General features: G+C 37.1%; 1 protein-coding gene across 1 annotated transcript in view; it reads left to right on the top strand.

Annotated features, from left to right (window-relative positions):
* Window positions 1-12,159, top strand: part of LOC149223841 (psbP domain-containing protein 6, chloroplastic-like) — a 129,860-nt gene extending 117,701 nt beyond the window's left edge. Inside the window, exons 2-3 of the mRNA XM_089385942.1 lie at window positions 11,228-11,544; window positions 11,768-12,159. Of these exons, the coding sequence (XP_089242068.1) occupies window positions 11,228-11,544; window positions 11,768-11,938 (488 nt within the window). The 3' untranslated portion in view covers window positions 11,939-12,159. The remainder of the gene's footprint in view (window positions 1-11,227; window positions 11,545-11,767) is intronic.
* Window positions 12,160-13,668: the final 1,509 nt, after the last annotated feature.

The raw sequence follows: 13,668 nt of genomic DNA, 5'->3' as shown, positions 1-13,668 counted from the left end.
TAGGTAATTGTTGGATCTTTGGCTCCAGATAACAGATTCATTACTTAGAGGACATCCAAGGTTTTGGGGATGTGGCATGCTTTATCCATGATTCCCTTCAGGTCAAAGTTTCAATGGTCACCTTCAATGAGCATTCTAGATTCATGTGGATTTGAGTCCAAGGGAATACTCTTCTCTTCTAGGACATTTTCTTTGTAGTTTACCAATTCACTACAACTAAATTGAGCTGTGTACTTCACTTTGAGTCTGATGATGATTCTTTACTAGATCTTTACCCCAACATTTTTCAGTACTCGACATTGGGTGACATTATGCTCTTGGGTGATTTCAACACTTGTATTGGGTCTTTATAGATACTAATTCATCATAGGTTAATGTCCATCTTTTCTCTTCTAGAGTTCAACCTTGACATGGTTGATTTTCACAAGGTTCCATATGATAGTGTGGGATCCCTTATAACATATGAGAGGCATCTCCTCTAGGTTGGTAAATCTCATGGCCTACTGCTCCTCAAAGACTTCTTTTGGTAACTTGATTCTATAAGCTTCACTTGTTTCTTTGCAATGGTAGCACTAGTTTGGTCAACTATGCCTGTTGATAACTAGGCCTTGCTCCCTCACATCCAACACCTCTCAATCTCCCCCCTTGTTTAGATGATCATATTCTCATTATCTTCTCCCTTCACAGTTCTCCCACTCCCCTTCCTCCTTCCACCTTGTTCCATTATGATGCCTCACGGGTTATTGTCCACTTTGATGGGGAGTACACTAACTCTTGAGAGGGAAACTTTGATTAAATGACACTTGAAATGGTAGACACACGAATAGGGTGGTAGTATTATGTGAGTGTGAATTATCTGATGCATTTAGTGTTGTAGAAGGGTACACTATATTAGGAATAAATGAGAGCCAACTGGAACATATATGATTTTAGTCTTTATATGAAAAAAAACAGTGTGTGTAGAATCCTAAATCTTGACCATGATTCACATTCATCTTCATATAATGTTGAAGCTATAATGATCATTGAGCACCCACGAGATGGGAATCGAGACTAATGGGTTGTTGTAAATGTCACCTTCTTTTGAAATTTTAAAATACTTGTCCTTCAAAAATGACAAGTGAATTCAAAAATTTTCATTTTTGTTGAAGGTTGATTTTTGAGTTAACCCTTCTAGGATAGGTTTGAACCCCTTGGAAGGGTTCGATTTTGATCACTGCCACCATCCATCCTCCAAGGTATCCATGTAAATATGATGCACGTGCAAAAATTGCTCAAATAGATCTCTAGAAGCTTGAACTGGCACCATGCTAAAAATAACACGTGTTGTCCTTCTAGAATGTTGATCTAATAATAATCTCCAAAACTTACACATTGCAACTTTGGAACAAAGTTGAATTGGAATAAAGCTTTGCACAAGGTACCCATGTGGCCAAGGTATTGAGGAATTGTCATTGTCATAATGTTGAGTCCACCCTTTATAACATCCTTGAACATACGCTGGGACATAAAACCTAAATTTTATGTAGGAAAATTTGGGCTTAACATTTATTGTTGAAATATGATGGAAAGGGCAATAGAGAGCCATCATTTGGGGTAATAAAATGGAACTTATCTTGGTATCAAGTCCACTATTTGAAAGAAGGAAATGATTATGACAACCTCACATTATTTAGAAAGAGATAATTATGATTGGTTCTTGTGGTGGTATGAAAATTGTGGTGGGGTCTCGATAATTGGAAAATGTCCATGAACAATTTTTGAAAGGGGTTTCACAAAGAAGAAGAAGATGATAGTTATACTAGGCTTACCTGCTAATACCAAAAAGGAACGATGATCAAATATACTCCTGAATGGGAAATACTTGCTACAAGAAACCGTGGGCTCACAAATATCCGACTATTGAAAATGTACATCATAGGATTGAAGCACAACATCTGCAATGAACTAAAACTATGTGTTACCACTCAAATTGTACTTAATGATAAAAGTCCCAATCCACAAGGTACAGCTCAAGGGGTAACTATTAGGATGGTTACTATCAATACTTTGCAATTTAGGTTGGTTCTCCTTTGGCTCAAGGGGGATATCCCTAGTAGGATTACTATGACCAAGCAGTGAGGCACGAGGTGAAGTTGAGAGTAGCCTTACTAAAATAGAGTTTAAGGATTTTAGGGTTTTGAAATAAGTGATGGAAGGAAACAAAGATATATTCCAAAATCCAAAATCCAATAATGGGAATGGGGTCAAGGTGAATCAAATGGCTTATGAGGTCAAGAAGAAACCCTCTTAAGAATTGGTTTATTTCTTTCAAGGATAATGGATTAGAGATTAGAACCAAGAGGACGAGTAATCCCTCACCCAATCAAGATTGATAGTGAATATCAAGGTCTACAAGAAGTTAACCTTAATGGAAAAACCTTCACTAACAAGATCAACTATGATTTGATGGATTTACTTAATACTATTACTAGGGCTCCACAAGCAAGAACAAAGCATGGCACCAAATAATCACCAAACCAACAAAGCAAGAAGGAAAAACCCTACAAAATCTTCCTTCCATGATCTACAAACCATTGTGGATATTCCACTAAATAGTTTGTCACAACATATCTAATAAAAATATACTGAAAATCCAAAATCTATGCTAGGAGGGTTAGTTTGTCTTAGACTTTCTAGATTTATTAAATCATTGTTTCTGCTTATTCATTCTATATATAAAATGCAGAAAATAGAGAACAGATAGAACGATCACTCATAAAACCACACTAATGAAAGATATGACTTAGGAAACCCTTTTGGGAGAAAACCTAGCTGGAAGGTGACGCGACTGCACTCTCCCTTTCTCTGAATGGAAATGGTGCAAATAGAAAGGAGTGAGAATTGTGGCCCATGGGCTGCTACAAAACACAAGTCCTCTCTATTCTATCCGTTCTCTTTCCACTCTCAGCTACTTTGTGCAACTATAGAACAAAATGCACTAGAATAGAATTGAACCTCTTTTCCTCCTAGTGGCCCAATTATAACATAGCTCAATAGCCAACTTGGGGTTAAATTTGACCCATTCAACCCTCAATATGAGTTGCAACTCTACTCTTCTAGAGTGTTCTTCATGATGGACATGTGGCTAGCCCGTTTCTCATGAGTAATGGGGCTGACATGGCATCCTCTTGAATCATGGTGGACAAAACAACTTTTGGGTGGCATAACTTTTGCATACAGCCTTCGTTTGAGGTCTTTCTTGCACTAATGGAAAGGTATTTGACCAAGGGGTTTGGTACAAGCGAGAGTTTTTGGACCCCAAAAAACTTCATTAAATGTCTCAAACTTCCTCTGGAAGGTCTTAAACCCCAATTTGCCAAACTGGGATCCATCAGTAAAACTGGTCCTGTGAGTTGACTCATCCAATTTTTCCACTCTAAAAGTATCAACATGGATGATAAATAATATAATGATCCAATCCAGATGATATTGATGATCCCTCACCTAATCAAGATCAATAATGAATATCAAGGTCTACAAGAATGGAACCTTAATGGAAAAACCTTCACTAACAAGATCAATTATGATTTGATGAATTTACTTAATTTTTTTTACTAAGGATCGACAAGCAAGAAAAAAGCATGGCACTAATAATCACCAAACCAACAAAGGAAGAAGGAAAAACCCTACAACATCTTCCTTTTAAGTGGTAGACTTACCCCTCAAATGGATCAATCTTGAAAGCTTTTAGAAGACCTAAGCATTTCACCATTAATCCTTATGCACCAAATAATAACCAAGATAAAGAAGCTTCAAGAATTGACAACAATCACCCACAAAGAAAGAACCCTTTACACAACCATATGCTCCAAGGAAGATATTTCAATTAAGCTCCAAGGAGTGAAGCTCCAAAAAATCTAGCCATGGGTACAAATGAGGAACGACATCTCCTTTTATAGAGTGGTGCACATCTCCCATTACAATAAGATAATATGATATGATGTGAGATCCTTAGATCTAAGCTAAAGGAAAGTAAAAATCAAATTTCCTACAACTATCTAGTCAAAATTACTATAAATATAAAGTGGTCAAGCCACATGTACAATGATCAAGGTGAAACAACACCTAAAGAGAGGGACGTACCCACTAAAGAAGGAAGGAAGTGGTTCCAAGGTGCAATGCCTAGCCTCCAAAGGCCCTCAAAGTGTGTAGAGACTCAAATAACTCCTCATAGCATGGAAGTCAACCCTCCTAGTTTTCCTCCAAAGTGGACGTATGGGTTTCCAAGCTGGAATGTTGAAAATAATAACGAGAAAGGGTTCCTTGATTTGTGCCTTAATCAAAGGAACTACAACAAGTTGCTCCTTGAGCATGCACGAGTTCCTAAAATTTATGGTGAATTCCTAAAAGTTAGGAGTGTAAGAAGTAGTTGACTAGTGCTAATTAGTGGAAGGCCAAGTTCATTGTCTTCTAGTGCGAGTTATTTTGGGTAAAGGACGAGTTGATTGAGTCAGCCTACTAAATTATAGGAAGGACGAATTAACACAACTAGTGAGCTTTTGTTAACTAGTCAATCAACAGTCTGATTTTCCTCAAATAGAACTTGCCAATGATAGCCTAATCAAAGTGCTTATAAGGAGGAATGAAGGCACAATTTGATCATTGCCTTGTGAACACAGGTTAGTGCTTGTGTGAGTTTGATAGAGGGTAGATAAGGATCAACAATCTTGCAAGGGTTTCAAGCCTAGTTCAAGGCAGGGAAATAAGGTTGTTTTCATAATGAAAAAGCTGTATTTGTAAGAGATCTAATGCTCAATGTCTATCAATAATCAAGTAGAGGGTTTTCCTGATTGAGTTCCCTAGAAAAAATATTGTGTTTTGCTATTGTGTGACTGTGATTTATTTATGTGCCTATTCCGCTGCAAAGTTTAGTAGAGAAATTATGTGTTCATATGAAAAGAAATTATATTTCAGATTGTTAATATTAGCAAATCAAAATTTTGTGGATTTTCTACATGAAATGTCCTCAAAATCATTATCAAAAACCCTTCAAACAGAGAGGCCCGTCAAAATCAACCCCAAAAGTCAAGTGTGAAATCTTCATAGTGAAAGAACCCTCATCAAATGTGTAATGAAAGGCCCATAGGGAGCCTCCAATGTTTTCCAAGGTGACAAGGGGTCAACAATCAATGAAATAACCCTCCAAGTGTGGATGACCTCTCAAAATCAGCTTTGCAAGCAATGTATGATGCCTCCAGGGGAGAGTTTTACTCTTCAAATCAAGTGAATCATCTCCTAAGACATGGGAGGGGGCCTGTAAGTCCACATGTGCCAATAGAGCCCTTCATATTATCTCCAATATGGTCACCCCCACAAGTGATGTGTCATATGCTTCAAAATAAATGAACAAGGCAAGAACTCCAAATTCTAGAACGTGTATTGTTATGAGAAACCCTGGCTCAAGAAAATAGCTCCAAACTATTTTTTTACCACTGCCTTGGGAAACATGAATTGCCTTGAGACATGTGAATTGCCTTGGGAATCATGAAGATGACCAAAACTCAGGATGAAGCCAAATTCCCAAGAAGTATCATGCCACATCATATGGTCCATCCAAATGTCACCAAACCGTCTATCTCATCAATATCCATGAAAACAAGTACCCCAACTATCCAAAATACAAGGTCTAGTGAGGAAATTGAAATTCACTATGTTTACCCACTACCAAAATGACGGTGACATTGTAGAAACCTCAAAATGTGGATGAGGCTAGAAGTGCAACAATGTTAATCAACATAAAAACCCTTGGTCAAGAAAAGATATCTTTTGAGCCACTAGAGAAGATAATTGGCTATAATCCACAAAACCAACACAATGAAAATAAATTCCACCACAAGGGACAAGATAAGGAAAATGATTGTCACAATTTGGTCAAAAATGGTTTCGAGACATGTAGAAAAGTCACTACAATATTACAAAATAATGATTGAGAAGGAAGTAGTCATCCCAAACTCATAAAATGAAATCACTATTGGGCACATGTTAAAATTTGACAATGATGGAATCAAGCCTGAAATACCATTAGCTACCATTACATGCACTAGGTAGTCTTGAAGGGAAGGACAATTCTTGCTTCCAAAAACTATCGAACCTAGTGTAAAATATATGTCACCGCACCTAAGGAATGTCAACAAGACTATGGCTCTAAGAAAAGAGGAAAACAAAACTGCAATTTGCCTTGCATCCACAATAAGAAATTTGAAACCGAAGACTTCAAAATTGATAGGAGTCATAAAAAATAGGAATATAAGATACTAGTAGATTCTAGCAGCGCACATAACTACATAGACATCAATTTATCTAAGAAATTAAACCTTTTTATATATCCTACCAAGGATATCATAGTTAAACTTAAGATTGTTGATGGAAAACTAATAAAAAATTTGGGAATATGCCATAAAATTTCTTTAAAATTGCAAATATTGAAAACCAGGTTTTACGCTATGCCACTTGATGGAGAGAATATGGTATTAAGCACTAATGGTTGATATAGTTGGGTACTTATGCCACAAACCTCGAAGAGCAACCCATGGAATTCAATTACCATGGAAAACATTACAAGCTATATGAATTGGAAACTTTTTGTAATAATGCAGTCAAGTCACAAGCAACAAGGAAAGAAAATGTCAAGGAAAAGCCATATACATGTCAAAGAAAGCATCATACGAGCGATCACCAAAAAAACATATTAATAAATGAAATATATGAACTTGGAAGCATTATAATCAAGTTACAACAAACCTTTGAAGTATTCAAACCAATGACAAAAAGACCAAGAAGGACACTTTAGAAAGGGAATCATCTAAAACCTACATTTTCAAGAGTGCTTTGAGGACAAAGATTTTCGAAGGGAGAGGCAATATATATATATATATATATATATAGAGAGAGAGAGAGAGAGAGAGAGAGAGAGAGAGAGAGAGAACTTGTTACAACAAAATAACACCCTATATGATGTAAATTACCAAACATCAAGGAAGCAGTCTTGTGCAACTCAGGAAAGCTAAGCACTATTACCTCAGTGGCTCTTCCTCTCACTTTTGGTTGGCTCTTCTCCAACTTTAAGGGGGCTTCCTTGATTAGGATTGTTAAGGCTATGGAATGGAGGTACAAGGTGATTATTGAAGAATAAGGTATTGGAATTTCCACGCACCCTAGGTCTTGTCTATGACTTAGCCAAGTGCAACACACTAGAGATGCTCAACTATAAAGAACTTTGCACAACCAAATATAATAGCAAAGAAATCAACAAAGTACACAAGAATTATGGCCCAAACACATTCCTTATCAGTCCATTAATAAGAAAATAATAGGGCTCCCATACCGGGGATCATGGCCCTTTACAATCCCTGTACAAATGCCAAATATAATACAAAGTACTTGGGTCGAGACTAAGTCCTTTTAGCCCTCATCTACCCTTGATCCTGGTTGTCCTTTGCCACCAAAATCCCAACTATTTGTTGTACCACACAGGGCACTTCTTTCCCTCCTCAAACTGCCCAACTAACTCCTTTAGGCTCACAATCAACCTTTGTCCAACTGGCAACTCCACTGACAGCTTCTTAAGCCTAGGCTTATCCCTTTAGCCCACATACTTCTTTTTGTAGCTTAATCTCCTCCACAGTCATCACTATCCAAACTTCTTTAGCCCTCCTAGGCCAACAATCCCTTCGTTGTCCAACACAAATTCTCCTTCTTCAACTTGGCCTGCTTCAAGCCTTCAACAACCTCTATCGTAACTATGACTCACCTTCAAGGGGCCCTTTAACCCCTCGGCTAACCTGTTGACTATTTTTGGGGTCCTCGGGCTACTTGTTTACCCTGCTTCCTTGCTCCTAGGGTTGAGGCAGCGTGTGGCCTTCAGTTGCCTTAGAAAACACAACATAAACCCCCTCTCTTGCTTGTGGATGGCCTTACAAAGCCTTCTATCATTGCGGCCTGGACAATAAAACACAAACTAGCGCTTGCTTTAACCACAAAAACCTCGGTCGCCTCTAGGACAGTCCACTCGACCTTCTCTAAACAAACTTCTTGAATAGAACTCCTAACTCGACCTTTCTCTCTTGGTTGCGACTCCTCTTGCTTGGCTCCAGCTCGGTCACTTTAGCCTCCTTTCTCCACAAGATGAATGTCCTTCTCCACTTGTGATTTGCTCTCCTTTGGCTTCATATTTATACTTTTCCATTAGGTGACTTAGGAGCCCTCTTTATTCTTCAAGAGACCCCACTACACCACTCAACAATTAATTAGAATATTAAATTAGTTTCCTTGGGTTCCAAGCCCACTCCTTTGGGTCAAAACCCCCTAACTTGGGTGCTTTGTCCACAAACTCATTCTTTTGTGAGTTGTCTCCTCACAAACCTAGCACCCAAGGCTATTAGGAGTACCTCCCAAGCTACCCAGTTTCAACATAAGCCCTAGCAAAACAAATGTTGTAGCAATAGTGGAAAAGTGAATGGACTAACGAAATTGAGATGGAGGTGAATCCGTAAGATGAGTGCCTAATCACATTGTGGGCAAAATGGAGTCAAAGAAACATAGATCTAAGAGGGTAAGTGCATGAACATGTAAGGTAAATGTGAGCTGATCTAGTTTCCACAAACAAACTTTAGCTTGCTGCAAAATTAGCCCCAAGGGCTAGCTCAGTTGGTTGAGTCCTCATCATTAAAGCACCTCTGCTATTGAGAGGTCACAGGTTCAATTCTCTTGACACTCTCGGGGTCAGGCAATGTGGTTGAGCTGGTAGGAAGTGATCCTTTCGGGTAGATCTGCCTGGTACAAATATTCCGTAGATGTAGCAGTCACTGATCTCCAGGGACCATGAACCACACAAAAAAAGTTTGCTGAAAAATTATAATTATAGCAGAAAATTACCTTGGAAGGCTTGGGGTGCCATTCTTAGGCATTTGTCATCAAAGTGAGGTTATGTTACTCTAACAAAAATTAGGTTTATTAGACATAAGCTTGACACAACAACTATATATACATATAAAAGAAGGATTAAATCCTCGCACTACACTATCCAAGTGACACACAATTCATTACAAGGCCTTCAAAACATGCTACAAGGGTTTCCTGCAACAAAAATCAACATGTGAAAGAGTTGCAAACATAAAAATTCCTTGCATAGATAGATTCTATGCCTCCAGTCTTCCATTAAGCTTGCCAAAAATGATGTATCATGTAGCCCAAGGGGAGAACTCCTCAATGGCCAAATCCCCAACAACTATCAAATAGAAAGAAAGCTCCTCTTTCTAGAAAGGGATTCTTCTCTTTTACAACAAAAAATTATTATTCTCCAACTCCATGACAATTCAAACGTATAATATAAAAATGGAGTTGTTAGATCACTCAATCAATGGTTGACCAAGTCAAGGTACGTGGACACTAGCCTCCAAGAGAGCTTTCCCTCATCCAAAAATAGGAGTAAAAACACATTACATATCTCCAAGAGAGGGAGCACTGCCTAAAATAGGCATCATAACCAAGTCAAGATGTTATAGGTCCACATAGGTAGTCCCCTCCAAGATGCATGTATGCAAAACATAATAAAATATCTTTAACATAGGAAGATGTGCCTCAAGGTCCACCTAGAAGAGCTCACTGAGTGTGCCTCCAAGATGCACAAGTGAGAAAACAATATAATAATCCTCCTAGGGGAATGCTCCATAACTAGTAAACAACCATCCCAAAATAGCAAGTGGTCCACAAGATACATGTAACCAATCTACAGGTGTGAATCCCAAGGCAACTGACTTGATGGATGATGTGCAAAGTCCAAAATTGATAACTGGGTTAATTGCCAGATGTTTGTAAGAGTGATTCTATTGTATTATGGGTTGATTTGATGGCTGGAATCACTGTTACATGTCTTTTGTAAGAGTGATTCCAGCAATAATAACGGGGATAATCTTTTCTGGGAATAACAAAATTTGGCAGGAAAGCAACATCTAACACAATTTGAGGATAATCTTTATCCTGAATCTCACTTTATAGTATCTTCTCCAGGGATGGAATCAATTAAGAGTATCCCACAAAATAATCATGGAGAAAATTAATTAATCCATTCATCAATGTGCCATAATTAGTCCAAAATAGCATTTTGTAATTTGTGCACATTGGCCCCCATGTTTTTCAGCATCATCATGCTAGGAATATCATATTAAGTAACTAACTTGATTTTAGGAGTTGAAGGTGCGTGTTATCTCCAAAGCTTATCTTGAAGAATATTTTTATGTTAGGGATTATCTTTATCCTCAATGTCACTTTAGTACCACCTTGTACTATAAATTTGTACTTATCTATTGTTGTGTGACATGAAAAGTAGTGTAGTGTACAATTTATCTATGGTTAAGACTACTTACGCTCTCTCTCTTCTCAAAATTTTACCTTGTCCTGCGTGCTTGTATCATGGTCCACATCATGTTACAATATTTTTTTTAACTTCCTTTAAGTTTGCTCCTGGCTTCAAAACTGCTCATGTTGTTATGTAATGTTTACAAGTATGCAATCCTGAGAGACATTGAAATGGGATTTTAGATATACTGTAACTGATCAAAATTGAAAAATAATTATCCTATATCTAATCAAGTTCCAGTATGTGTATGTGTGGTCAGTATGAAAATAAGCACAAAATAAAATCGATATATAAGAATTTGTTTCTCTAGGGAAGATGCTGAGTCTCTTGAAATTGACGCTAAGATTGACATGATGGCCCTTCTTGTTTATGTAGGGAGAGAGCAAAAATAATGGCTGTTAGCCCTCTGATCTAAGTATATTGACAATTCAATATAGTATAATACTATAACATACACTTTTTTTAAAGAAAGGGAAGTCAAGCAGGAAAAATTTACTCTAAGCGATTGCTGAGGACTTGTGTATCTATTTTTCATGGTCACTCTATCCTCGACTCCAATTTTGATTGTACTCTTGCTGCTTCTTCTGTAGCTGTAGACTCTAATTTGACTTCGTTATACCAACCAAGGTGTGGCATCTTTACCACTTTGTAGAGTTGGTCGTTACTGAGATTCTTTCAAACAGTTTTAACACACAAGCTTGACTAACTTATTTACAGCTTCAAACTGGCTTGGACAAAAGCAGTACTTTTCATTCTTTTTAAATAAATTATGCACCATTTGTGTTCTAAAGATCAATGCCTTTTAACTCATGATTTGTTATTTGACAGGCAATGTGGAACCATATCAGTTTATTCTTCCTCCTACCTGGAAACAGGTCCGAGTTGCTAACATACTATCGGGTAACTATTGTCAGCCTAAGTGTGCTGAGCCTTGGGTGGAGGTAAAGTTTGAAGATGAAAAGCAAGGAACTGTGCAGGTAATTGCATCTCCTTTGATCCGCCTTACAAACAAACCAAATGCTCAAATTGAGGAAATTGGAAGTCCAGAGAAGTTGATTGCTTCATTGGGTCCCTTCGTAACTGGGAACAGCTATGACCCGGATGAGCTTGTTGAAAGCAATGTGCAAAAGTATGATGACCAAACGGTATGTGTACATGAAAGTGCTCTCTTGGAACTTTTTGGGAATTAACCTGGTTATCGCCTTATCTGAATTTTGAAACTAAACTTCTTTGTGGTAACATTTCAAAAAAAGTTGCTCTTTATTATTCAATGCCACACAAATGAGATTCAAAGACGTATTTTGATTTTTCTCTTCACAATAATTACATTTAATCCATTCTCTGACTATATTGTTTTCCTCTCTCCAGTACTACAGGTATGCGTTGGAAACCCCATATGCTTTGACTGGCACACACAATCTTGCAAAAGCTACAGCAAAAGGAAATACAGTTATATTATTTGTGGTTAGTGCCAATGATAAGCAGTGGCCAAAGTCTGAAAACATACTGAGAACTATGGTAGATTCCTTCCAAATCTAGTATTTCATTTATTTTATTTCCTGTAAAATGAATCAGCAAAGCATGTATGCAATCATTTGTATTTTTTCAAATAGTAAGCAATACTGTAAGCCTTGTTCAGTTCTTTCCATTAAATTTCCTCCGTGTTCAGAAGTTGTGAAATGCATCCATGCTGGAAGGTAAAGTGAGCCTGCTTTAATTAATTTAATATTGTCTTACAACAGAATGAGCTTGTTTGTAAATTTTGGCCATTTGTCTTCTTGGGTGGGTAGAAGCAACGTTTTGAGTGTATCTTGAGGTTTGGATTGTGACTTGGTAGGTTTAATTGTATATTATAATCATGTGATAATTTTTACCACTTCGCAACTATGCATGGAAACGATATGATTATTTCTTTCTCAAAGGTCTTTTACCAAAGAAATATATTTATATTTTACTTTCTTACCAGCAAAATAGTTAGCATTTCTGCGCCTCTCCTAATGGTGATGCTTGAGATATTTACAAATTGACATGTAGACACATCTTTACTTGGATTATATCCTTTTCCAGGTTTTAAGGGGCAAAGGCACAAATCTTCCTAACATTAAAATTAATTTTGTATTGCGCACACAATGTTTGTGGTGAGAGTTAATACTAATCTAGTAGATTTAGTATTCAAATTATTGTGTATAGGGAATGGGAAGTTCCTAGAAATATTTGGGGCTTTTCTTGTGGCATGCTCCTCCTAGAAAATGCCATCCATTTACTTTAAAGAATCAAACTAGTTGACAATTTCCATTTAAATGAACATGTGACCTAGTTTATTTAGCATAAACAGATCATATAAAGTTTATACTAATTATCAATTCAAGTTACTAAGTCTTATGCAATACAAAGCTGGATTGTGTAACAACACAATATTGGGAATATAAGAAATTTAGTAAACAGACAGAAATTGAACAAAGGGTGCGAAGAACAATGGAAATGTAAACTAAGAAAGTAAAAATAATATGCAACGGAGCTCATGCACCTTTGAAGAATGAAGGCTACAGCTCACGTGTATTATGAGTCGGGTACCATAAAGGTGACAAGTTGCTTTCTTTCTTCTATCCATGCTCAAAGATGGGTAGTGTCGCCCTTTGATTGAGAGTTCTCCTTTGATGGAAAGCTGGAGCGATTGAAGAATATTGATCTTTATTTTACAAGGGATGCTCATTTTATTTTGACTGTAATTGTGTATAGAAGGGAAAAGAAGTATAGTGTTTTTACAAGTTGATGATAATGATATGAGATGGATGGTAAAAAAAAATGAGGAAGTGATCCCCTATTTATACCATTTTTGGTGTCAAATTTATGTGAACCACCTCAGCTTGCGTATGGTCCATGAACTTTGTAGTGTGGCACCTAATTGGATACAATGTTAGCTCTTGGAAATCTTGTAACATGGTAGTATAAATCCTCTTGCTTCTAGCACATAAAAAAAGGTCTTTTAGAAGTTGTCAATGTCTTGATTTTGATGACTTTAGTATCTTTCTATCCATTTTCTTGCTTTAAAAATTTCCCCATCGCAATGAATGCAAGGTTGCATATTAAGTGGTAATAGATGCTCCATATGATCAAGATGAAATTATAGAAATCCTTGTAAAAGTGAACATCTAAGTTACATGGCATGCTCCTAGGGGGCCTTGTTGTTAATTTTCCATTGTTCTATGTTGTTACAATTACTTTAGCCCAATTTTATTTTCAATTAGCAATCACTTTCAAATCAATTT

The sequence above is a fragment of the Pinus tabuliformis genome, chromosome Q (genome assembly GCF_031772625.1).
Source record: "Pinus tabuliformis cultivar Carrire ecotype Pingquan chromosome Q, CPIR1, whole genome shotgun sequence".
NCBI classification, from domain to species: domain Eukaryota; kingdom Viridiplantae; phylum Streptophyta; class Pinopsida; order Pinales; family Pinaceae; genus Pinus; species Pinus tabuliformis.
The sequence above is the reverse complement of the archived record's forward strand: the minus strand, read 5'-3'. Positions and strand labels throughout refer to the sequence as shown.